Source organism: Marmota monax, unplaced genomic scaffold (genome assembly GCF_021218885.2).
Source record: "Marmota monax isolate L192 unplaced genomic scaffold, Marmota_monax_Labrador192_F-V1.1 WCK01_AAM20220418_F8-fsc00210, whole genome shotgun sequence".
Classification (NCBI taxonomy): domain Eukaryota; kingdom Metazoa; phylum Chordata; class Mammalia; order Rodentia; family Sciuridae; genus Marmota; species Marmota monax.
The window spans coordinates 456,537-483,590 of NW_026695248.1; the positions used below are offsets into that span (position 1 = coordinate 456,537).

At 42.6% G+C, this 27,054-nt stretch overlaps 1 protein-coding gene across 7 annotated transcripts in view; it reads left to right on the forward strand.

Annotated features, from left to right (window-relative positions):
• Vwa3b (von Willebrand factor A domain containing 3B) overlaps positions 1-27,054 on the forward strand; it is a 256,834-nt gene that overhangs the window by 201,178 nt on the left and 28,602 nt on the right. For all 7 annotated transcript variants that reach the window (XM_058578290.1, XM_058578291.1, XM_046440342.2 and 4 more), the window contains 2 exons: positions 1,804-1,854; positions 12,158-12,359. In XM_058578290.1, the coding sequence (XP_058434273.1) occupies positions 1,804-1,854; positions 12,158-12,359 (253 nt within the window). The remainder of the gene's footprint in view (positions 1-1,803; positions 1,855-12,157; positions 12,360-27,054) is intronic.

Below are 27,054 nucleotides of genomic sequence, written 5' to 3' on the forward strand. Positions count from 1 at the left end.
ACCCCTCAACTTAATTTCACTCCCCCACAACAAAGAGGGAAACAATTCTTAGTAAAACCCCTGAATCAAGGGGCTGAACCAGTGTCAAAGAGGGACATCCCAGAAAGACCCTCCTCATCCCTCAGGATTTCCAAAGATGGCCACCCAACTCCCTGAAATGCTTCCTTGGAGATGAACAAAGGGAGAATAGCAGGGGTTACAATGATGTGCTCTCGGAAAAACCTCTCCTAAGGGGTTGAATTAAAATTCAGGACATGTGCTAGCTAATCGGATCCACATTCACCCATGGTGTCTGCAAGTTTCCAAGCTTGGCCCTTCTTTAGAACCTGGGAACAATGGACATGGAGTTATTTCTGGTCATTTCGTAGGTGACCAGAAATCTCTCACTTCAGCCTCTCAGTGCCAAGGGCAAGTAATGGTATCCTCGTTTTATTGATGAGAAAACATTTTCAAAAGTTCTGCCCCGTGGGCTCAGCCAGCAGCACAGGGATGGATACGGAGCTCTCAGCCCAGGCCCGTGCTGGGCGAGAGCCCTTGTCCACTCCCCCTCCTCACCACACTGAGCCCACTTTCAAGTGGAGATTTAAGAGGGGGTTGAATATTTCTTTTAAATAAGAGCACAACAAAATGCATACTATAAATCTTTTCCATAAGTCTTGGGAGCCTTGATTATTGTTACATGAACCACGTGAATAAAGAAACCCAATTTCCAAATTGACCCCAAAGAACCAGAACACTTCGGTGGGACAGAAGCACAGAGCGGGTGCATTCCCTCCTCCTCTCTCGCTGTCAGTTACAGAGCACCTACCTGGGTCCCACATGATTCTGTGCTGTGCTCAGGCTACCTCAGGGAGTCCCCACGGCTACTCAGGAGTTCTAACTGTTGCTGACAAAGTTGGGCACTGCCCAGAGCCACATGGCCAGGAAGAGGAGATGCAAAGTGAACTCTGTTCCGGGTTATGCCCACCTCCAGACTCTCTTGCCCTGTCCCCCAGGCTCCAGATGGGCAAGCAGGGCAAGAGAGCTCTACCTGAGGTGTGTTCTCAGAACCCTGCTCCAGAGGTGCTGGCTCCCATGGCTAGAAGAGTAACACCTCCTTATGTTGAAGATTTTTTTTTCATGGAATCCAGACTCACACTCCTCGCGGCCAGGGTTCTATGCCCTGCAGCCCACAAAGCCTGCTTTGGGGGTAATAACATAAGGACACAGAGCTGGATGAGACCCTTTGAATGAAGCATCACTGATTAGTAACAAGGAGACCAGCTGTAACCACCCGACAGGAACACCACTGGCTCCAACCTCCTCCTCTGCTCTTGGGTTGACAGTTCCTCTCTGAAGACACCATCGGTGATGGGCTTTGGTCTCAGCATGTTGACGTGAATGAGCCATGTGCTATGGGTCCCCGTCAGTGACCTCACCCAGAGCACAGGTGGTCAAGCTAACACGTGTCCGCATCCTTTACTTAACAACCTTTTTGCTCTGAAATTCCAAGTGGAAGAATCTACAGAGGCAAGATAAGGCACAGTCATGTTTTCCTTAGGATGTTTGGAAACTCTGATTAAGCTGAGCTGAGCCATTCTTTAATATTTGGTGTGATCGCCGCAGAGCCTGGAGGCTTCTGCACTGGTGCAGAGGGAGGGAGACTCTCAACGCCCAGTTTCTTTAATTTGACGTTGGCAGAGTCCAGAGTGATGGGGCTGGGCTTGGGGTCCCCACGCAGTGCCCTTTAGATCCTGGGGCCATACTTTTGCCGTGAAATGTATTATTGCTTCTAAATTGTTGTTGTTGTTGTTTTTTAAACAGGCGCTTGAATAAAATCGTATGGCAAGCATTATCTCAAGAGGAAAAACAAAAGTAAGCCCTTCTATTCCCTCCTCACTTAAAAAAAAAAAATTCAATGAAATTCGGGTCAGTGAAAATCCATAACTTTGAAGTGTATAATTCAGTGGTATAGAGAGAATTCAAAATGTTGGGCAAACTACCACCTCTTTAGGTGCAGAACCTTTTTATCACTGCAGAAAGTGAAACCTGGTATTCATGAAGCAATGACTGCCCACGACCCCTTCCCCAGCCCCTAGTATGCACTAGTCTGCTTTCTGTCCCTATGAATCTGCCTCTTTGGATGAATCATCAGAAAGGAATCAAACAGCAGGAGACATGGTGTCTGCTTATTTTACTTAGTTAATGTGGAAACATGATGCTTTTCAAAGCTCATCCAAGCTGTAGCATGTATCAGGGACTGCATACACACACGTATTGAAAACACACACATAAACACACACACACAGAGCTCTGTTTGCCTGTCCATTCTTCCATAAGTGGGAGTTTGGGTTGTTAGCACTTTCTGGCTATTATGAATAATGTCATAAATAACATTATGAATGTCCTTGTGTAGACGTCCCTATGGGAACATGTTTTCATTTCTCTTGAGGATATGGCCAGGAGCGGATTTGCTGCTCACGTGGCACTTCTATGCTTAACATTTTGAGGAGCCTCTGAGGTGTTGCCCCCAGGGACTGCTCCATGTTGTACCCCCACCAGCAGCATACAGGAATGTCCCACCAGTACTGGCCACTTTCCTTGAAACAAAAACAAAAACATTTAAAGTCATCCTAGTGGGTTTTAAGTGTGACCATGTGGCTCTAATAGACATTTCTAATGACCAATGATCCTGAATGTCTTTTTACATTCTTGTCCATCTGCATACTTTTGGTAATGTCCACACAAGTCCATTACCCATTCTTAAGCCAGGTCGTGTTTTGGTGGTTGAGGTGTGAGTCTTCTAGATGTTAAGCACTTACCAAACGTAGGATTTTCCCATATTTTCTCCCACTCAGTAGTTTGTATTTTCATGTTCATCTTAAACCCTTTTCCCGCCCACATCCCTTGTGTGGGTGGTGGGAATGGGGTTGCCCTCGGTGGAATGGGCTGGCTGAGAAACAAATGCTAAAGGAAATAAAACAGAGGAAAAACCACAGAACACAGAAAGTAGTTTCAAAGCTGGGGCAGGATGGTTAAGCTGATCAAAAAATCGAGCTTCTAGACCATGGAGCCCATGTCTGCCTTATTTATATCAGGAGACATCAAAGAGATTCTATAGAATGTTCTTCCAAAAAAAAAAAAGGTTAAAAGTGGGCTGTTCAGTTCTAGTGGGTTACGCCCATCTCTGGAGCTACTATGAGGAACCTTCCTAGCAGAGTGGAGGGAAAGGTCACGTGCATTGGGCAATCTATTGCCATGGGAGAGCCATGGAAAGTTCCCAATGCCAGGCCTCTCTCTCCCTGGCTGTCATGCCAAGAGAAGGTCCTCATGTATTTCATGGATGGCTTCCTGCACCTTTTTATGTCCAAAAGCTTTTAATCATTTGAAATCCAACTGATCTATTTTTCTTCTGTTTTTTATGCTTTTGGTGTCTTATCTGAGACTCCACTGCCGGATCCGAGGTCATGAAGAGACCCCACTGTTTGGTGTATGGTTCCAGCTCTCACATTAGGTCATCAATCCATTTTTAGTGCAGTTTTGTAGATGGAGTGAGGCAGGGAGCTGACTTCACTCTCCTATTGTGGCTATCCAGTTTTCCCAGTGCTCTTTAAGAGACTTCTTTCCTCCCTGAATGATTTTGATATCCTTGTCAAAATTCAATTAGCCATGAACATTTGAGTTTATTTCTGGACTCTATTCCATGCCATTGGTCAATATGTCTGATTTTATGCCAGTAGGGCACTGTTTTGATTTCTGTAGTTTTGCAGCATGCTTTGAAATTGGAAAGTATGAGTGCTTCACCTTTATTTTCTCTTTTAAAGTTGTTCTGACTATTCAGGGGCCCTCAAAAGTACATATGAGTTTGGATTTTTTATTTCTGAAAAAAAATAAAGACATTGGGATTTTGATAGGGATTACTTAAATCTGTAATCAATTTGCTTGGGGAGTCTTGGGAAGTATTGTGATCTGAACAATATTAGGGCTTTCAGCCCATGGATACAGGATGTCTCTCCATTTATTTAGGTCTGTAATTTTCCCTCAGCAATGTTTTGTAGTTCTCAGTGTGTAAGACTTTCATCTTTGTTATTTTGTTCATTTGGATTCCATTGTAAATGGGATCATTTTCTTAGTTTTTGGTTGTTCTTTGCTGGTGTACAGAAACACAACCAATATTTGTGTTTTGACCTTTCATCTTGCAACTTTGCTGAATTTATTAGTTCCAGTGTTTTGCAGTTTCAGGAATCTATAGGATTCTCTGTATATGGTAACATGCCATGTGCACATAGAGTTTTACTTCTTCTTTTTCAATTTAGATGACTCTCTTTCTCTTATCTAATTGATTTGGCTAGAATCCTGTACAGCATTAAGTAGCCATGAAAGGAGACATTCTCGTATTGCTCCTGAGTGCAGTCTTCTTTCACCACTGAGTGTAAAGTTTTTGTTTGTTTTTGCACTGGGGATTGAACCCAGGGCCACTTAACCACTAAGCCACATCCCCACCCCTTTTTATATCTTATTTAGAGACATAAAAAGTTGCTTAGGGCCTCACTAAGTTGCTAAGGCTGGCTTTGAACTTTTGATCCTCCTGCCTCAGCCTCCCAAGACGCAGGGATTACAGGTGTGTGCCACCTCACCTGGTGAATGTAATGTTTTATTATGTTTAGGAAATTTCCTTTCATTTCTGCTTTGCTGATGGTTTTTATCATGAATGTGGTGTTTAATTTTAAGTGATTTTTCTGCAGCTACAGAGAGGATTGGTATTTTACCCCTTGCCTATTGATGGGATGTAGTAAAGTAATTGGTTTTCTTAGGTTGAACCACTCTTGCATTCCTGGAACAAATCCCACGTGGTCCTGGTGTGTACTCCTTTGACTGCTTTGTTGGGTTTGATTGGCTGGTGTTTTGTTAAGGAAATTATATTATAGTGTTTCTACATTCATAAAGGAAAATGGTCTGAAGTGGTCTTTGGCATCGTTGCCTCAATTTGTGATCAGGGTAATTCTATGACTACTGACAAGTGTTCCCTCTTTTCTATTCTCTTGAAAAGTCTAAGTAGGGCTGGTGTTCATTTTTCTTCATATTTTTATATTCTTCATATTTTCTTCATATGTTTGATAGACCTTTCCCATGAAGCCATCTGGTCTGGACTTCCCTTTCTTGTGGGTGAGGAGGAGGAAGGTTGATTCCTCATTCAATGTTTTTAATTATTATAAGCTATTGAAATTATCTGTTTCTTCTTGGTCAGTTTTGGTCATCTGTATATCTAGGTTATTTGTCCATTTATCTGATTTTTTGGTGTATAACCATTCATAGTCTACAATCCTTCTAATTTTTGTAACTTTTATGTCTGTTGTCTAACTGTATTTGTATATGTGTGTCTGCTCTACTCTTCCTGTTTCTTTCTTAGGCTGACTTTAGGTTTGGTTTTCTCTTCTTTTTCTAGGACCTTAAGGTATAATGTTAAGCTGTTTATTTGAGATCTGTTTTTTTAATGCAGTATTTACAGCCAAAATTTTCCTTCTGAGCACAGTATAGCATAAGTTTTGGTATATTGTGTGTTAATTTTTATTCATCTCAAAGTATTTTCTAATTTCTCAAGTGATTTCCTCTTCGACCTGTTGTTCTTTGTGATATTTAATTTTTATGTATTTGCTAAATTTTCAGCTCTCTCTTTGCTATTATTTCTAGTTCTATTCCATTGTGATACTTTTGTGATTTTGATCTTGTTTTGCTTTGTTTTGGTACTGGGGACTAAACACAGGGGTGCTTTCCATGGAGCCACACTCCCAGCCCTTTATATTTTTTTATTTTGAGACAGGATCTTCCTAAATTGCTTAGGGCCTTGCTAAGTTGCTAAAGCTAGCTTCAAACCTGCAATCCTCCTGCCTCAAGCCTCCTAAATTTCTGGGATTTTAGGCTTGCACCACCATACCTGGCCTGATTTTGATCTTTTAAAGTATTTTGAGAATAATCATGGATTGATATATGGTATGCCCTTGGAGAATATTAAATGTGCACTTAAGAGTATATGTTCTGCTGTTACTGAATGAGGTATTCTGTATATGTCTGTTGTATAACTGATTTATTCTGTTTTATAATCTACAATTTCCTTTTTGATCTTCTCTAGATGTCCTATCCATTACTAGAAATAGTCTCCAGCTATTTTTGTACAAACTGTCTGTCTCCCTTTAATTCGGTTAAGATTTGCTTTATTTATTTGTGGGCTCTATTAATGGATGTGTGATATGTTTATAATTTGTAGATCTTCTTGATTTAATATTTTTATCAATATCAATCATTATCCTTTGCCTGTTGTAACAGTTTACAACTCTAAGTTTCTATTGTCTAGTAACAGTTTAGACACTCTGGGCCACTCCTGATCCCTGTTCACACAGAATATCATTTTTCCATCCTTTTACTTTCAACCCATTTGTGTCTTTGGTTCTAAAGGGAGTTTCCTTTAGTCAGCATTCGGTTGGGTCATTTTTTTTTTTAAATTCTGCCAATCTTTGTCTCTTAATTGGGGAGTTTAATCCATTACATTTAAAGTGTTTACTAATCATGGAGGACTTCGGTGCTATTTCTATATGTGTGGATGTACCATTTATTGTGCTCCAATATTTATATTTTTCTGGTCTACTATTTTGATTGCTATTCATTTCTTTTGCTGTGTACTTTTTAGTTTTTCTTAGTAGTTCCCTTGGGGATCACAGTTAACACTAAACATTCATAACCCTCGAGTGTGAATCAATATCTTATTAGTTTCCATAGCAGACATTCACTTTCTTCCTCTGTCACTTCATGTCCTCCCTTTATGTAGTTATTTCCACAGATTACCACTTGTGTATTGTGTATCCATTAACATAGTTATAATTATTATTGTGTAATTGCCTTTTAAATAATATACAAAACTTGAAGAGTTATATACCAAAATACAACAATACTAGCTTTTATATTTATATGTCATTATTTTTACCAGGCATGTTTACTTTTTTATATGGCTTAGTATCCTTTTATTTCAGCATGAAATGTTCTTTTTAGCGTTCTTGTAGAGAAAGTCTATCAACATCAAACTCCCCTAGCTTTTGTTTATCTGTGAATGTCTTAGTTCTGTCTTCATTTTTGCAGGACGGTGTTGTTTGATATATAATTCCTGGATTTTCTTTCAGTACATTAATAGATCATCCTGTTACCTTCTGGCTATTACAGTTGATGATGAGAAATAAAATGTTAATATTCTTGAGGATTCTTTATTTATGACAAGTCACTTTTTTCTTGTTTCTTTAAGGATTCTCTTTTTGGGAATTAGAGGTATAGCTCAGTGGTACAGAGCTTGGCCCTGGATTTGGTCCCCAGCACCAAAAAAAAAAACACAAAATTTCTTTGTCTTTGTCTCTCTGTATTATACTCCCTTAAAATTTGCTGAACTTTTTAGGTTGTGTAAATTTATATCTTTCATCCAATTTGGGAAGTTATCAACCAATATTTATTCAAGTGTCTTATTCCTTCCCCTCTTGTCACTTTTTGGAACAAGGTTCCTTGGACTCTGTTCGTATTTCTTCATTTATTTATTCTCGCTGCTTCTCAAGCTTGGTTATCATAATTAATCTACCGGTAAGTTCACTGATCCTTTTGCCTACTTAAATCTGCTATCGAATGGATTTTTTATTTCAGCTATTACACTTTTCAGCTTCAGTATTTCTATTTACCTCCTCTTATATTTTTTGTTCTCTTGTTGTTCAGACACCATTCTCTTGATTTCTTTGAGTTCTCTTCTCACGGTTTCTTTTATCTCTTTTAGCACATTTAAGACCATTAAGTTAAAATCTTTGTTAAGTAAACCAAACATCAACCTTCTTTTATCAGGTTTTTGTTTTATTATGAATAGGACATAAGAATTCTTGTTTCTTGATAAAATTTTTAGTTAACAATTGAACATTTTGGATATTATAATGTGATACCTCTGGAATTCAGAATCTGCCTCATTGCTTAATGAAATGATTTGGTTGTCTAGTTAGTGTTTTTCCAAACAAGTTTTACAAAAATTACATTCCTTGTCATGTGTGTTTCCAGAGAAGTCTCTGTTCCATTTTCTCTGTGTTCAGCCAGTGACTGGGCAGAGATTTCCTGAAACACCAGCCTCTTTCTTCATCAAGCATTCACTCCCCTGGATGCTACAGGTATTCAACTAGATTCGCGAGTTTCAAAATGGTTGATTCTGAGTTACAGCTGGTTTACTAGTTTTGGTAGAGAGCCTAGATCTTGATTTTTCTTATTCTGCTGTCCTTCACAACCTCACTTCACTTCTCACTTTCTAAAGCAAGGCGTTAAGTGAGTTCTGTGCTTGCTGTCACCTGATACTTGTCATTTCCTTATTTAACCTTCATAATTCATAGATTATCTGGTTTTACCTTCCCTGAAGGCTGCCTGTGAGCCTGGAGAGTGAAAGCAGGATCAGGTGAGGGTCTGTCCTGAGGAGTTTCCCGCCTTGTCAGAGTCACACTGTGTGGATATAGACAATGACAATTCAAGACCAAAGAAAACAGAGATACTCAGAGTTCTGGAAATTGGTGTTAAGAATAGAATGAAAAGTCAGGGAGAAAGATCCCTTCAGCCTGACCCAGGACTGTAGAAAGGGAATTAGGAGAGATGTGTAGACCCTATTCGACCACTACCTCCCTGAGCACCAGATGTGTGTCAGGCCTTCCATGAAGCACCTCACTCCCATTGTGTCATTTCACTCCTGTGACACCTGTATGTGAGGGGTATCAGCCCCAACTTTACAGATGAGATTGTTTCTCTCAAGACAACATAGCAGAGGGGAGGGGTGCAGCCATCTGTGTTGGAAAATACCCTTCAGACAATTCTTAATTGAGATAAAACTTAAGAATCCCTGGTGTAGGAAAATTAAGTCATTTTCCCAAAGCCACCTGGCTGATAGCTAACAGTATCTGGATTCTCTCCCAGGCCTGCCTTGCCCTACAGCTCTAAATAGTTAATTAAAGAATCCCTTCTTCTAGCACCGTTTCAGAACCCAGGTTTTTATATACGTATTCACATATGCTGAAGTTCTCTATCTTGGTTTGTGAAAACTGACAGATTTGTTTGATCTCTCTTCATTTCACACACGCTATTCCCTCTGCCTAGAATGTCCCCTCCCCCACTGTCTGGGTGACAGGTTCTTTGTACTGTCACTTCATCAGAGTCTTCCTGATCACCCTAGCTCACTCTCATCCTGACGCACTCTTTCTCTCCCCCTCTCAATATTTCTTTATTTCTTTCTTACCATTTGTCATAATCTATAATTACATATCTTCTGTATTTCCTTGCTTATTATAGTCTCTTCCCACCAGTAAATTGTTGAGGTTTTTTTAAAATTTTATGTTTTTTATTAGTACATTATAATTATGCAGAATATCAGGGTTTACTGTGAATATTCATATGTACACATATCATATTTTTCCCCATTTCATTTCTCCACTTCATTCCTCAGTACTTCTCCTTCTCCTCCATTTCACCTTCCCACTGATCCCCTTCCTCTACTATACCGGTCTCCCTTCTATTTAAAAATAATTGCTACATTATAATTATACATAAAAGTGGGGTTCATTATGCACATAGCATTTGGTTGATTTCATTTCGCATTACCTCCCCTCCCTCTCCAGACTCTGAACGTCGTAGGGCTTGGTTCAGCTATTTATTCATCAGAGAAATACCTCATGTCTATCAACACGCTCTGCCTGGCACAGCACAGGCGTACAGTAAATACTTACTGAATAAATTAATGAATGAAGTCTATGTGCTCGATATTTACCAGATATGGAAATTTTAAGTATTTTTACCATTACTCTATATAACTTTTTCATGCCTTTAAAAAGTCTTGACAGTTAAATTCCTTTATCTAAAGTTAGGAAATAATTTTTTTCCTCCTTTAAAAGCTACCTGATACATTAATGTGTCACTTGACACCAGAGATGTATTCTGAGAAAAGCAGAAGTAGATGTTTTACCATTGATCAAACACTGTAGCATCTGCTTACACAAATGAAGATGATGAATGTCCCTAGCTGATGTAATCTTATGGGACCATGATATGTTCCCATCAACGGTACATGAGTCTCCATTACCCCACCTCCTTGCCAGCTCTTGTTATTTTCAGTCTGGTTTCACTTTTATAGTGACCATCCTTGTGGGTGCGAGGTGACATCTCATTGTGGTTGGACTTTTATTTCACTAATGATTCTTCATGTTGAATATCTTCTCATATGCCTTTTGGCCATTTGTGTATCTTCTTTGGAGAAATGTCTATTCAAGTCCTTTGCCCACTTCTAAAATTGGGTTGAGTTATAGTTCATTATATACTCTGGATATTACCCAAGTCTTGGGTATATGATTTACATATATTTTACCCCATTCTGTAGGTTGTTGTTTCACTCTGTTGATACACAGCTGTTAATGACTTAAAATTTATTAAAGTTTACTGATGCTCTTTTCTGTGGAACGCTTCCAGTAAAATGTTCAGTTCCATTGTATTCTTCAGTTCAGAATTTTCATTTTGTTCTTTTTTTAAAGTCTCATTTTGTTCACATATCGCTTTTCTGATTTACTTTGTCTACTTTCTCTGTTAGCTCATGAAACATCAGTAGGATATTTTTACAATTCTTTGTCAAGTATCTCCATTTCTTTAGGCACAGTTTCTGGAGATTTATTTATTCTTTTGATTGGACCATGTTTCCCTGTATATTTGTATGCCTTGTGATCTTTAGTTGACATTAGAGTACTTGGAAAAAAATTTAAAAGACACCTCTCTCAGTTTGTATAGGCTGGCTTCTTACAGGGGGAGGTCTTTACCAACTATCCCAGCTGAAGATCCTGAGGGTCTCCCAAACCCTTTCTGGAGATTTATATTTTCTGGTCTTGTGTGTATAATTTCCCAGTTAAAGAAGTTTGCTCCTATTTCTTCCTCAGGATTTTGTGATCTGTGATCTCTTGCTCCCCATGATGCGTGTCAGAAGTACTGCTGTGTCTCTGATGCTGTGGCAGATTCCAACCTGGCATCTGAAACATGCCACCGTTACCTTCAGCCCTCCAAGTTAAACAGGACAGAAACTAGTTCTCTAGACAGCACCCCAGAAGACAAGAACTTTGGATGCACATTCCACTCTCCCTTCCCAGGGAGAAGGTAGAATTTGGGAGTTTTCTTCCAGTTGTTCTGCACTGTTTGTGGAGAATGCAATGAATTTTCTGTCCCACTTAGATAAGACACCTCTTGGCTTTGTACTTGTTTGAGATGCTGTAACCAATTTGGTCTGTACATTGTTAAGTCAGTGTCTCTGTGTGGAAATAAGGGCTCCAGGCTTCTTATTCGACTATCTTACTGATATCATTCTAATTTAGAGTTTTAATAAGAATTTTGTGTTGTCTGCTGGAGAGAAGTTTAGTTTGCAGACTTGAGTCCTGTAGCTGAATTTAGACTGCAGTCCCCCAACATCTGCCATCTAAAGGGATAAGGTAAGAGAGTGGGGATTATGAAATGTCTTTCTCCCCACCCCTCTCCGTCAGAAGCATCTGACTCAGAAGCTTCAGCGACTAGAAATAGATACCAGGAACAAGGCCATACTCCATGTTAGCTTTACCTGGAGACCCACAGCTCAAAAAGTGTGTCTTTTGTTCTTTGTCTATCAAACAACCTAGCCAGAAATTTGAGGCATATTTAGGCTTACATGGAAGAACAAAGATTAAAAGAGCTAGAATGAGCTAGCAGAGTTACTGCCCTGTAGCAAATATTTGGGTTTTGTTTGGCTTTGCCTTGTTTTGTTTTCCAGAGTCACTGCTATGCCTGGTTGGGTGAAATCTCCTTGAATCTCATATTTGGTTCTAACAAATGTTAGGCCTAGGGAGAACAGAATAGGCTCCAATCTGCTGGGCAATCTTACTGAAAAAAATTCATGTCTATCAAACTTCTTTAAAACGAGGTGATGGGCAAAAGCACCTCCAGTGATTCACAGAGGTGGTTGTTTTTAACCTATGCCAGCTACCAAAGTCCTAACAGACGGGAGAGCACGGCTGTGACTCTGTCATCTGAAGTCTGAGAGTTGACTGAGGAAACTATCTTACCCTATTTTTCTCTATTATAGTCATTTTCTTTTCCTTTTGTTTCTTTTTTTGGCTTTTAGGTTAGATGCAAACAAACCAATACGATACTTGGAAAACAAGACTGCTTTAAACAAGGCATTGGAACGGTTGAATTGGCCCATTTCATTGAAAGAACTGTCAATGCTGGAGAATGAGATCCTGGCTGGAAAAATGTACATCCAGCAGGCCATGGAGCTGCAGGGGGCAGCCAAGAAGAGCTGCATAAGCAAGTCACTGGTTGAGGTGGGTGCCACAAGCTCTCCAGATCGCCTTCTCCCTGCCTGTCCCATGTCAGGGGCCTCCCATGTTGGCCCTCCCTCTCTCTCCCACCCTCCACCACACCAACTTCTCAGAGAGTCGGAGCCAATCCAGCTAAGATCTCACTACTTTTTAATCATAAAGGAAATGTCATTTGACTTTAATGTGGTCTTATGTTTTAAGACCACACATCTTTTAATTTGAAAACCAAAACTAAATGGAAGTATAATGTAATGATTAAAATCCTGGACTTTGCTAGGTGCGGTGGTGCACACCTGTCATCCCAGTGGCTCAGGAGGCTGAGGCAGGAGGATCACGAGTCACAGCCAGCCTCAGCAACTTAGTGAGGCACTAAGCAATTCAGTGAGACCCTGTCTCTAAATGTCATACAATAAGGTTGGGGATGTGGCTCAGTGGTCGAGTGCCCCAAGATTAATCCCTGGTATCAAAAAAAAGTGAGACAAAGGCCTACCATCAAATTTACCACCTAATCTTTGTGTGTTCTTGGCTAGTCACCATGTCTTTTTAGACTTTAGTTTTCTTATCTATAAAATAGGAGTAGTAATACAAGCCACATAGGGTCGTTATGAGGATAAAATGAGCATGTTAAGAACTCAGTACTGAAAGCCCCACATAAGTGTTAGCAATTACTATTATTATTATTATTATTATTATTATTATTATTATTAGAATAAATCTAAAAAGGAAAAATAATTTCTAATCCAACTGCTATCTGAATTCCACTTTGGAGTATTTCCTTTTATCTTTTTTTCTCCTCAAAAATGTGTTTTTATGTAGATTAAGCTAGAGTGTCTATAATTTTATATGCTGCTTCTACTTAAGCCTAATTTCATAAGTTTTCTTTTTTTTTATTGCTGAATCTTCAGATGGGCATGTTTGGTGTTCCGTCATATTTCCACGGCGTGTTTACATCCTGATGTATTTAATTCTTCACTGAATGTTGGACGTTGGGGTTGTTTCCAGTGTTCCACTCTCTCTCATGTTTTTATGCCTCCTGGGCTTTGTATAGTTGGATTATTTTGTTAGGTTACAGTCTAGGCGAGGGATTCCTGGGTGAAGGGCATGAACACTTGGAGGCTCAGAACAGATCCTGCCATGTGACATCCCCCTTTTCTGACTGTGTTTGGGTTTATGGACATGGAAAAAATCCATCTAACATCTTACTGAATCCTAGATAATTTTTTGGTATTCCCCATACAATAGTCTGAAAATGATTCCCAAAGAGCTCACCTTTGGGCTTCATCCTCTCAGTTTCAGTCTTTGCCAAGTGAAGCGGGTTTTCCTGGGTTCGGCTTCTGTGTTTGCTGTCTTGGGTCTTTTGTTTTGTTTGCTAGTTTTTCTTTCACTTTCCTTTTTTTCCCTATGCAAATCATAATCTCCCCTCCAGTATAAAAAGCTGTCTCTTCTGATTTTATTCTTCTTGATTCTACCAAGATTTTATCATAGATCATCATACGTCCATTAATGTTATTCTGAGAAAGTGACTCTCTCAAAGAATTACTCAATGTTCCCTTGAAAGGCACCACATGGATGCCTCCAGATATTTCTGTTCCTATTGGCCTTGCTCATCTCAGGGCCCCAGGGACACCTAAGAATTAAGAGGACCGAAAGGGAATTACCCACCTCTCCTCAAAATATGCTCTTCACTCACGTATCCCCTGGTCTGTTTGCTCTTTTTTTTGTGTGTGTGTGGGGGGGTTACCAGTGATTGAACTCAGAGACACTCAACCACTGAGATACATCCCCCCAGCCCTATTTTGTATTTTACTTAGAGACAGGGTCTCACTGAGTTGCTTAGTGCCTCGCTATTGCTGAGGCTGACTTTGAACTTGTGGTCCTCCTGCCTCAGCCTCCCTAGCTGCTGAGATGATAGGCGTTCTTTCATTTACTCACTAAAATATTAATGAGTTCTTGTAAGGTACGAAGCACTATTCTAGGTACCTGGAGCACAGAGAACACAACATATAAATCCACCAGTAATGGTCCACTGCTGAACTGTGGAGACACCACGGCCTAACAAAAAATTTTCTAGCATTATTCTTTCATCTCTGCTTTCTATTAGATATTCAAATAGGAAGTGTTACAAATGGAGTTTTTTTTGTTTTTTTTTTTTTAAAAAAAAGCCTCCTCTGACTCAGAACAAAGATAGTGTGTTCTATTGAACTTGTTTAGAATTCCGGCAGTCCAAAGCTCACTGTTTACAGGATGTGAATTAATCAAATTAGTTTTTCTGTTTCTACATCCCCTTTCCACAATATGGGAATAAAAGCAATTTCCATACATCCTGCATTCAAAAATATTTGATCAAAAAAAGTAGTTATTCCCTGCCATGGATAAGACTCCATGCATGGCCCAGGTGAACCCAGGCAGCGAGGAGCCTGTCTTATTCTCTCCCTCCTTGGGGTCTCCCGAGTGATACTGTGTGTTACTTACAAAATGCACTGGAGATGTGGGCCCAGCCCAGTGGAGGAGACATATTAGAATAGAATATCACTGCCATGAGGGCTGAGCCCTTGTCTGGCCTAATTTGCACCAAGAGTAGCACCAAGAGTAGCCTCAGTGGGCACCAGCAAACACGTATGGAAGGACCAAACCTAAGCCCTTGAACGTTATAAGTGCGATACCAGAGGCCTCCCTAGACCTGGCAGATGGGAACACCACCAATTCTGACTGGGGAGTTGAGGGAAGCTTCACAGGGTGAAGGGTCATCCAGTTTGTTCTGGAAAGCTCTGTAGGACTTGGGGGTTGGGGTGTAGAAGATGTTCTGAGTGAAAGAAACAGCCTGTGCAAAGCAGGTGGGGGGTAGGGAAGAAGATGGGACGTTCACCTGGAGAAAAGATAGGAAAAGGAAGATGGTGGCAGGGGCTTGGAATTGTCTGTGAGGATCTTGTGCCTAGGAATGGATCCCCAGGCAGGGGTTTTCAGCAGGTGGAAGACTCCAACAGACTCGAGTCTCAAGGAGGTTATTTTGGCAGTGAGACGAGGCCCATCGTAGAGGGAAGAGACCAAAACCGTGTACAACGCTCCCAGTGGAGGTGTTGAGTCCTTGAGCCAAGGGGGAGCAGAGGAGGGGACAGGTAAAGAATCACGCATCTCTGGAAAGCCATAAGTGTCAGGTGAGCCAGAGGTAAAGCCAAGGGTGTCCAGGAAGATGTCTGTGCTGGACAACTGGAGGACAGTCACTATTAACCGCTTCCTCACTAAGGCCGTTGTTCCCCGGGAAGTCCATGTGCTCACCTCATCATTCTATCACCCTTACCTCATTTTTGTTGACTTTCCAGCACATTTCACTCCCCAGCGTTAGGGACACATTTGTCTGTGGTCGGTCTTCTCCACTAGGATGAGTGCGAGGTACTAGGTCCTCCCTCCCAGAGCCTGAACTCGTGGGAGGCACTGCCCAGGCACTCAAGGGTATTTCAGGAAGTCAAAGAAGGAAGAGGCACAAGGAGGAGGGTAGATTATTAGGAACAGGATGTTCTTCTTGGTCCTGTTGATTCTTAGGTGTCAACAGGGCGTCCAGGTGGGAAGGCCAATGGCAGAACTCCGGGAGCTCCCAAGAGAGGCCCAAGCTACGGATTAGCTTGGAATCATCTGAGGTTCGAGAGAGGAAGAGGAGACAGTTGGGAAGGGACCAAGACAGAAAAGGTAGAGGAGCAGGAGGCTGGGAGCAGAGAGCTGTGATGTGAGCCCCCTGGGGACCGGGCTGGGAGCTGGGTGTGGGGGTCAGAGAGACTTGAGTCAAATCTCTGCCCTGCCACCTTCTGGTCGTGTAATTTGAGCCCTGTCAACCTCGAGGCTTCCTCATATGTGAAATAGAAAAGTCAAAGTCCCAATCTGAAAGATGGTTATGAGACAAAGAGCATCTTGAGCTTAGGTCAGCGTTAGGCGCCAACAGGAAATGCATTCTGCATATACACACACCATGACTGCCGTTTCCATTATGCAAGTTGGAACTGACTTTGGAAAAGCCATCCCGAACGCTGTCTGAAAGCCGTTCAGTTTGGCCAGAGGAAGCTCCCAAACGATGTTAGCCAGAAGAACGTCAGGGGCATCGTGGGAGCAGAAGCAGTTTGCAGTAAGTGGAAGAGGAGGTGGGAGTCAAGGAAGCCAAGCTAGGAAGCCAAGAGCTTTGTTTCCAGATCTTCTTAGGGTAGGCAAGGAGCAAGAGGTGGCAGGACCCTAAGAAGTAGGCATTCTGTTTGTACAGTGACATCCCAGGTCCACTGCTGCCCTAGCTACTTCTTTTTTTTTTAATTTTTTATTGTGGGTTGTTCAAAACATTACAAATTTCTTGACATATCATATTCCACACTTTGATTCAAGTGGGTTATGAACTCCCACCTTCACCCCATACACAGATTGCAGAATCACATCAGTTACACACCCATTGATTTACATATTGCCATACTAGTGTCTGTTGTGCTCCGCTGCCTTTCCCATCCTCCCCCCTCCCCCCTCCCCACCTCTCCCCTCCCCTCCCCTCCTCTCTCTCTACCCCCTCCACTATATAACCCTGAGGGTCTCCTTCCATTACCATGCAATTTCCCTTCTCTCTCCCTTTCCCTCCCACCTCTCATCCCTGTTAAATGTTAATCTTCTTCTCCTGTTCTTCGTCCCTACTCTGATCTTAGTTACTCTCCTTATATCAAAGAAGACATTTGGCATTTGTTTTTTAGAGATTGGCTAGCTTCACTTAGCATAATCTGCTCTAATGCCATTCATTTCCCTGTAAATTCTATGATTTTGTCATTTTTTAATGCAGAGTAATACTCCATTGTGTATAAATGCCACATTTTTTTTATCCATTCGTCTATTGAAGGGCATCTAGGTTGGTTCCACAGTCTTGCTATTGTGAACTGTGCTGCTATGAACATCGATGTAGCAGTGTCCCTGTAGCATGCTCTTTTTAGGTCTTTAGGGAATAGACCAAGAAGGGGAATAGCTGGGTCAAATGGTGGCTCCATTCCCAGCTTTCCAAGAAATCTCCATACTGCTTTCCAAATTGGCTGCACCAATCTGCAGTCCCACCAGCAATGTACAAGTGTACCCTTTTCCCCACATCCTCGCCAGCACTTGTTGTTGTTTCACTTCATAATGGCTGCCAATCTTACTGGAGTGAGATGGTATCTTAGGGTGGTTTTGATTTGCATTTCTCTGACAGCTAGAGATGTTGAGCATTTTTTCATGTACTTGTTGATTGACTGTATGTCCTCCTCTGAGAAGTGTCTGTTCAGGTCCTTGGCCCATTTGTTGATTGGGTTGTTTGTTCTCTTATTGTCTAATTTTTTGAGTTCTTTGTATACTCTGGATATTAGGGCTCTATCTGAAGTGTGAGGAGTAAAGATTTGTTCCCAGGATGTAGGCTCCCTATTTACCTCTCTTATTGTTTCTTTTGCTGAGAAAAAACTTTTTAGTTTGAGTAAGTCCCATTTGTTGATTCTAGTTATTAACTTTTGTGCTATGGGTGTCCTATTGAGGAATTTGGAGCCCGACCCCACAGTATGTAGATCGTAGCCAACTTTTTCTTCTATCAGACGGCGCGTCTCTGATTTGATATCAAGCTCCTTGATCCATTTTGAATTCACTTTTGTGCATGGCGAGAGAAAGGGATTCAGTTTCATTTTGTTGCATATGGATTTCCAGTTTTCCCAGCACCATTTGTTGAAGATGCTATCCTTCCTCCATTGCATGCTTTTAGCCCCTTTATCAAATATAAGATAGTTGTAGTTTTGTGGATTGGTTTCTGTGTCCTCTATTCTGTACCATTGGTCCACCCGCCTGTTTTGGTACCAGTACCATGCTGTTTTTGTTACTATTGCTCTGTAGTATAGTTTGAAGTCTGGTATCGCTATACCGCCTGATTCACACTTCCTGCTTAGCATTGTTTTTGCTATTCTGGGTCGTTTATTTTTCCATATGAATTTCATGATTGCTTTCTGTATTTCTACAAGAAATGCCGTTGGGATTTTGATTGGCATTGCATTAAACCTATAGAGAACTTTTGGTAATATCGCCATTTTGATGATGTTAGTTCTGCCTATCCATGAACAGGGTATATTTTTCCATCTTCTAAGATCTTCTTCTATTTCTCTCTTTAGGGTTCTGTAGTTTTCATTGTATAAGCCTTTCACCTCTTTTGTTAGGTTGATTCCCAAGTATTTTATTTTTTTTGAAGATATTGTGAATGGAGTGGTTGTCCTCATTTCCATTTCAGAGGATTTGTCGCTGATATACAGGAATGCCTTTGATTTATGCGTGTTGATTTTATATCCTGCCACTTTGCTGAATTCATTTATTAGCTCTAATAGTTTCTTTGTAGAGCCTTTTGGGTCTGCTAGGTATAGAATCATATCATCTGCAAATAGTGATAATTTAAGTTCTTCTTTTCCTATTTTTATGCCTTTAATTTCTTTCGCCTGTCTAATTGCTCTGGCCAGTGTTTCGAGAACTATGTTGAAGAGAAGTGGAGAGAGAGGGCATCCCTGTCTTGTTTCAGATTTTAGAGGGAATGCCTTCAGTTTTTCTCCATTCAGAATGATGCTAGCCTGAGGCTTAGCATAGATTGCTTTTACAATATTGAGGTATGTTCCTGTTATCCCTAGTTTTTCTAGAGTTTTGAACATAAAGGGATGCTGTACTTTGTCGAATGCTTTTTCCGCATCTATCGAGATGATCATATGGTTCTTATTTTTAAGTCTATTGATGTGGTGAATAACATTTATTGATTTCCGTATATTGAACCAGCCTTGCATCCCAGGGATGAATCCTACTTGATCATGGTGTACAATTTTTTTGATATGTTTTTGTATCCGATTCGCCAGTATTTTATTGAGGATTTTTGCATCTAGGTTCATTAGAGATATTGGTCTGTAGTTTTCTTTCTTTGAAGTGTCTTTGTCTGGTTTAGGTATCAGGGTGATGTTGGCTTCATAGAATGAATTTGGAAGTTCTCCCTCCTTTTCTATTTCCTGAAGTAGCTTGAAAAGTATTGGTATTAGTTCTTCTTTAAAGGTTTTGTAAAATTCTTCTGTATACCCATCCGGACCTGGGCTTTTCTTAGTTGGTAGTCTTTTTATGGTTTCTTCTATTTCCTCAAATGATATTGGTCTGTTTATGTTTTCTATATCCTCCTGACTCAATCTGGGCAGATCATATGACTTAAGAAATTTATCTATGCCTTCACTATCTTCTAATTTATTGGAGTATAAGGATTCAAAATAGTTTTTGATTATCTTCTGTATTTCTGAAGTGTCTGTTGTGATATTGCCTTTTTCATCCCGTATGCTAGTAATTTGAGTTCTCTCTCTTCTTCTCTTTGCTAGCATCGCTAAGGGTCTGTTGATTTTGTTTATTTTTTCAAAGAACCAACTTTTAGTTTTGTCAATTTTTTCAATTGTTTCTTTTGTTTCTATTTCATTAATTTCAGCTCTGATTTTAATTATTTCTTGCCTTCTACTTCTTTTGCTGTTGTTTTGCTCCTCTTTTTCAAGGATTTTGAGATGAAGTATGAGATCATTTATTTGTTGGTTTTTTCTTTTTTTAAGGAATGAACTCCAAGCAATGAATTTTCCTCTTAGAACTGCTTTCAATGTGTCCCATAGAGTCCGATATGTTGTGTCTGTGTTTTCATTTATCTCTAAGAATTTTTTAATTTCCTCCTTGATGTCTTCTATAACCCATTGATCATTCAGTAACCTATTGTTCATTCTCCAAGTGATGTATGCTTTTTCCTTCCTTCTTTTATCGTTGATTTTCAGTTTCATTCCATTATGATCAGATAAGATGCATGGTATTATCTCTACTCCTTTATATTGTCTAAGAGTTGCCCTGTGACATAATATATGATCTATTTTTGAGAAGGATCCATGTGCTGCTGAGAAAAAAGTGTAACTGCTTGATGTTGGGTGGTATACTCTATATATGTCAATTAGGTCTAGGTTATTAATAGTGTTATTGAGTTCTATAGTTTCCTTATTCAACTTTTGTTTGGAAGATCTGTCCAGTGGCGAGAGAGGTGTGTTGAAGTCTCCCATGATTATGGTGTGGGGGTCTATTAGACTCTTGAACTTGAGAAGAGTTTGTTTGACGAACATAGCTGCACCATTGTTTGGGGCATAAATATTTATGATTGTTATGTCTTGTTGGTGTATGGTTCCCTTAAGCAGTATGTACTGTCCCTCTTTATCTCTTTTGATTAACTTTGGCTTGAAATCTATTTTATTTGATATGAGTATGGACACTCCTGCTTGTTTCCGAAGTCCATATGAGTGATATGATTTTTCCCAACCTTTCACCTTCAGCCTATGTATGTCTTTTCCTATCAAATGCGTCTCCTGTAGGCAGCATATTGTTGGGTCTTGTTTTGTGATCCATTCTACTAGCCGGTGTCTCTTAATTGGTGAGTTTAAGCCATTAACATTTAGGGTTATTATTGAGATATGGGTTGTTCTTCCAGCCATATTTGTTTATTTCTGTTACTAAACATGATTTGTTTTCCTCTTTGATTATTTCCCCCCCTTTACTGTCCTACCTCCCACTGTTGGTTTTCATTGTTATTTTCCATTTCCTCTTCCTGTAATGCTTTGGCGAGGATGTTTTGAAGAGATGGTTTTCTAGCTGCGAATTCTTTAAACTTTTGTTTATCGTGGAAGGTTTTAATTTCATCTTCCATCCTGAAGCTTAATTTCGCTGGATACACAATTCTTGGTTGGAACCCATTTTCTTTCAGTGTTTGAAATATGTTATTCCAGGATCTTCTAGCTTTCAGAGTCTGTGTTGAAAGATCAGCTGTTATCCTGATTGGCTTACCCCTAAATGTAATCTGCTTCCTTTCTCTTGTAGCTTTTAAAATTCTCTCCTTATTCTGTATGTTGGGCATCTTCATTATAATGTGTCTAGGTGTGGATCTCTTATGATTTTGCACATTCGGCGTCCTGTAGACTTCTAGGATTTGGGATTCTGTCTCATTCTTCAAGTCTGGGAAGTTTTCTTGTATTATTTCATTGAATAGACTGCTCATTCCTTTGGTTTGGAGCTCTGTACCTTCCTGTATCCCAATGACTCTTAAGTTTGGTCTCTTAATGTTATCCCATATTTCTTGGATGTTCTGCTCATGGTTTCTTAACAGTCTTGCTGAACTGTCTATGTTCTTTTCCAGTTGAAATACTTTGTCTTCATTGTCTGATGTTCTATCTTCTAAGTGTTCTACTCTGCTGGTAGTATTCTCCATTGAGTTTTTAAGTTGGTTTATTGCTTCCTGCATTTCTAGGATTTCTGTTTGTTTGTTTTTTATAACCTCTATCTCCCTGTATAGTTGATCCTTTGCTTCCTGGATTTGTTTGCGTAATTCATTGTCGAAGTGATCTTTCATTGTCTGATTTTGCTGTTTAATGTCTTCCTTGATACTCCAGATCATCTGAAGCATGTATATCCTGAATTCTTTATCTGACATTCCATCTGCTGCAGCTGTTACCTCTTCTAAAGTTGCGTTGACCTGCATTGCTTGTGGTCCTTTCTTTCCTTGTCTTTTCATACTGCTTGCGTATCTTTCCTGCAGGCGTGGGCGGCGGCTCTGCTCTCTCCTTATTCCAATTGGGGTGTCGTGGCTACCACGCCGGCAGGTCACTGGGCCTGTTCTGGGTGCTGGCGGCGGCTCTGTTCTGCCCCTACTCCAATTGGGGTGACGAGTGTACCACGCCGGCAGGCCACCGGGCCTGATCCGCCGGTCGGTTGCAGGTTTGCCTACCCTGCAGGCGCGGGCGGCGGCTCTACTCTGCCCCTACTCCAAATGGGGTGACGTGTCTATCGTACCGGCAGGCCACTGGGCCTGTCCCGCTGGTCGGTCGCAGATCTGCCCACCTTTCGGGCACGGGTGGAGGCTCTGCTCTGCCCCTACTCCAATTGGGGTGTCGTGACTACCCCGCCTGCAGGACGCTGGGCCTGTTCCTGGCACGGGCGGCAACTCTGCTCTGCCCCTACTCCAATTAGGGTGGTGTGTGTACCACGCCGTCAGGCTCCTGGGCCTGATCTGCCGGTCTGTTGCAGGTCTGCCTACCTTGGAGGTGCAGGCGGCGGATCTGCCCTGCCCCTTCTACCACGCCTGCGGACCCCTGGGCCTGATCTGCAGGTTGGTCACAGGTCTGCTCACCCTGCGGGCACGGGTGGCGGTTCCGCTCCGCCCCCACTCCAATTGGGGTCACGTGACCACCACACTGGCAGGGCCTGATCCGGGCGTGGGAGAAGGATCTGCTCTGCCCCTACTCCAGTTGGGGTGACGTGTGTACCACACTGGCAGGCCACTGGGCCTGACCCGCCAGGCTGTCACAGGTCTGTTTACCTTGCAAGCGCGAACGGCGGCTCTGCCCTGCCCCTCCTACCACGCCCATGTACCACTGGGTCGCGGGTCTGCCCACCTTGCGGGTGTGGGTGGCGGCTCCGCTCCGCCCCCTCTCCAATTGGGGTCACGCGGTCACCATGCTGGCGAGCCGCTGGGCCTGCTCCGGGCGCTGGCGGCGGCCCGGCTCCTCCCCTCTGGCTCGACGACAACTTGAGGAGACTCGGGTGTCTGTGCCTCACCCCCCCCTACCAGGAGACCAACTGTTTCTGTCGCCGCTGGTATTGATGAAGATCTCTCCTCCGCGGCTTTCTGATGACATCAGATCTCTGCCATGTTGGTATCCTATGCGAATGGCAGCATTTCATTCCCCTTGCCGGGCAACCAAAGCAACGGGTGAGTCCTGACCGGCCCTCAGCAGGACCCGGACCGAGAAGCAGTTTCCGCGGGCTCCTAGCCCTGGGCCAGGGAAGTTCCGGGAGCTGGAACTCGGCCGCTCCGTGCTCAGTGTAAGCTCCTATAAGTGTAAGCTCCAAGAAGCAGTCCCCGCGGGCTCGGCCGCTTAGTGCTTGGTGTATGCTCTGATAGGAGCAGGGTCCAAGAAGCAGCCTCCGCAGGCTCCGCAGCCCTGGGCCAGGGCGGTTCCGGGACGGTTCCGGGAGCCGGAACTCGGCCGCCCCGCGCTCGGTGTTCGCTCCGTCCGATAAGATCAGGTTCTAAGAAGCATCCAGGCACTGAACCCTAGCAATCTGTCTGCAAGCTGCAGGCGAATTGCAGCCTGAAATTACCTGTTCTATGGCTGAATGAGCTGCGGTCAGTCGAAAACAGGGAAGGTGACGTTAGCTTTCTAACATGGTGGCTGCTGGCCTCCTCTGTGGTCTGACCGGTGTGGAGAACCGAGATGGACAGCTTCCTTCCCCCGTCTCGAACCCAGAATTCAGCCCTGAGTACGGTGCTTGCACGGCTGGCAGAAACTGCAGCGCTGTATCCCTGCGTCGCTATCTCCTCGTTTCCCAGCGCGCGCTGCAGACTCTAGCGGCGGTGCGATTTGCTGAATAAGCAGTGTTACCCTCCGTGCGACAAACCTCTCGCGTTTGAGTCCCCGTAGCCGATCCTCGTGCGATGGAAATCCTTCCTCCAGGTTCTGGAGCACCCCACTATTGCTGGAAATTCCTAACAAGATATCCTTTAGCCGTCCTGACTTGTCATACTCCCACACAGTGAAGCAGCACACGGGGGCAATGCACTCCCCTCGCCGCCATCTTCTCACAGCCCCCTAGCTACTTCTTGGCCAGAGACTAACACTCTCCTTTCACTGCCCTGTCCCCGCGTAGGGCATCCAACCCCCCTTCCATCTGCTCAGGGTGAACCCCACGTGCCAGGACAGTTGTCCACAAGAAGTGAATAAAGGGGTTGTCTTTGTTAGCTCACCTTCAGAGTTCTTTCCACTGCCACCTTCTTCAAGGGAAGATTTTGTATGTTGTTGCCTTTAAACCAATCTTCCTTTTGACCATGTGTGATATATTCTGGGATTTTTTAATTACATTTCTTTCTTATTTTATTTTTTGGTACTGGGGATTGAACTCACTTGACCACTGAACCACATCCCCAGTCCTTTTTTGTATTTTATTTAGAGACAGGGTTTCACTGAGTCGCTTAGTGCCTCTCCATTGCTGAGGCTGGCTTTGAACTCACGATCCTCCTGCCTCAGCCTCCTGAGCCACTGGGATTACAGGCATGCGCCACCGTGACCCAGCCTGAATTACATTTTTATCATGCACCCCTGATTTATTTTCATGACCCATGAACAGGTCAACTTCCAGAGTGAAAAACTTTGGTGGGACCAAAGCTCAAGACTACAAGGCATTTTAAAATCCCAGGGTGCAAAATTCACAGATGCAGAGATGCACGTCATTTTTAACTCATTCATATATTAATATAGTCTCATTTTAAATTCTTTTCACCAAGGCAAAAAGATTTTGATAAATGATCAAATGTTGGAGAGGAAGAAACCTTGTTAACCATAGAGACCCCCTAGAGTTTATTTATAATGTGCAGCAAAGATAGATTAAAGTGCCTTTGGAGTGGCATCCAATCAGAAACACCCAGCTGGGTCCAGAAGGCTGTGGTCGCTGCATTTGCATTACCCCAGGGTGCACCATGGAGTTGGGTCATCGGAGGCTTTCTGGTACCCTCCTCTGCAGTAATGTTGGCACCCAACAAGCTCCCTCTTTGGCTTCTGAGTTTGGGACAGCACCATGATTTTTCCATCAGTGAAATCTAGAGATGGGAAGGAGTTGTGGCTTCAGACGTCTCGTGCAGATGGTCCTGGCTTGCTTTTAACTCTCAGGTTTCCATCAAGGGGCACTGGTTGGCCCCAGACTAGACCTAAGGTGAAAACCATTCTCACCTGCTCTGCAGGTGCCCCCACACTGAGCACATTCCATGCTTGGCTGTGGAATGATTTTCCTGTTTCCATAGTCCACTGGTTTTAGGGCATCCCTGATGACAGGTGCTCACTGATCACATAACAGAAGGGAAATGTATAAGTCTAAATTTTTAAAATTCTCCTTGCAAATTCCTGTTGCTAGCCCACCTCTGGTTGCCATGATTACAGATCTCACCCTCACAGCTGAGCAATGAAGGGCATCTGTAAATTATAATTAACCTTTCCCTGGTCTCCCAGGGAGCCTGGTCTAAGGCAGCCAGCTGTGCTGTCCCAAACATTTTCTCAGTAAATATGGATTGTCCTCCAGAACAAATCATACAGAATCCAGACTAAGAAATTCCTCTCTACACCCATGCCTTTGATCACCTTGGAAATTCTGGATGCAGAAGATCTTTTTAAAATTGTAAGCAGCTGCAGGCAACTGTGAAGGAGGCCTTGGAACTGTATCCGTACAGCTGGCTGCATGTGTCTGCTTCTCAAAGCTATGACCAGTGAGGCATCTGGAGTCCATGACTTTGAGGAATGTGGGTTGGGCACTCTGCCCCATGAAAAACTATCCAGGAGAAAGAGTGTTGGGAGAAAATGCACATAGGGAAGGGGGGCGATTGAGGCTGGGTGAGTTGGAACTTGGAGAAAGAAGAGAAGAGACACACTTTGGACATGAGAATATTATACTGGATTGTGACCTTGATGTTGTGCATATGGGAGAATGTTAATTGGGGAGATTAGAGGGAAATTTCTTTGAATTATATTAAATGAAGTCAGACTCTCTACAGTTGTGATATTTGCTTCAAAATAGCAATTGGACCAAAGTGGAGGAGAATCACCCTTGACCTCCAATTCAGCCTTCCTCATTCCCTAAGCGAACACTTCAGTCTGCTCTGCTGACAGCCAGGTCTGGTAGGAAGACCTGTTCTCTGACAGAGTAAGACCTCTGAGGTGAGGACAGGGGCTCACAAATCTGTGCACGGATGACATTGCCATCCTAGAAAGAATGGATGTCAAAGAAAAAATACCTCTGACCTCATGATTGTGCTGTATGAGCTAGAGATTTAAAGAGACAGTCCTGCTCAGGAGCTCCTGTCACTGTGGGAAATTAGGGAAGGGAAGAAAAATTCTCACAAATTCTATTTGAAAAGTCTTCTGTTTAGTACCTACCTGCGCAGGAGCAGGAAGATGGGTACCAACTCTGGGGATCTCCGAGGTGGCAAAAGCAGCAGCCAGGTTGCTTTTGCATTCTGCGGCTGAAGGCGCCCCTCCTAGCTGGAGATTGCCGCTGATTGACAGGTGGCGGAAGGTCCAAGGCAATCAGCTGGGGGTACTGGGGCACCCGGAAACTGGCAATAGCAGAAAGTTGTTGAAGGAGTAGAAGGAAATAGTCACTGGAACCCTGAGGGAGAGCGCCAGGGTGACCTTCAGGGGCAAGAGAAAGCCCTAGAGAACAAAGAGCAGGGAGCAGCAGGAAACTACAGCCCTGGTCTTTCTCCTCCTCCTGCTTTCTGATCTCTGCCAGCGCCTCACATTGGCTGCCCCCTTCCAGACTCCAGCTGGCTGGGGAAATAGTGGGGTATGGTCCTTGGGGGCCAGCCTCTGGGGTCACAGAGCAAGGCAGGGAGGTGGAGGCAGAACAAGAGCTGTCGATGTTTTGAAGATTTTCTTAAAAGACCTGCTGTAGTCTCATGTGAGATATGAATACATATCTCCGCACACCTCAGGGGTCCCCAGGTATCTGGTGGTGGTCCACCTTTCAGGCAGTGACACCAAAGTGGCTCCAACAGGTGACTTTTGTTCATCTCTGCAGTCACAGAAAATGGATACCTACATCAGGAACATCCAAATCCCCAAATCTTCAGTCATTTTCAGTATTACCTATTAAT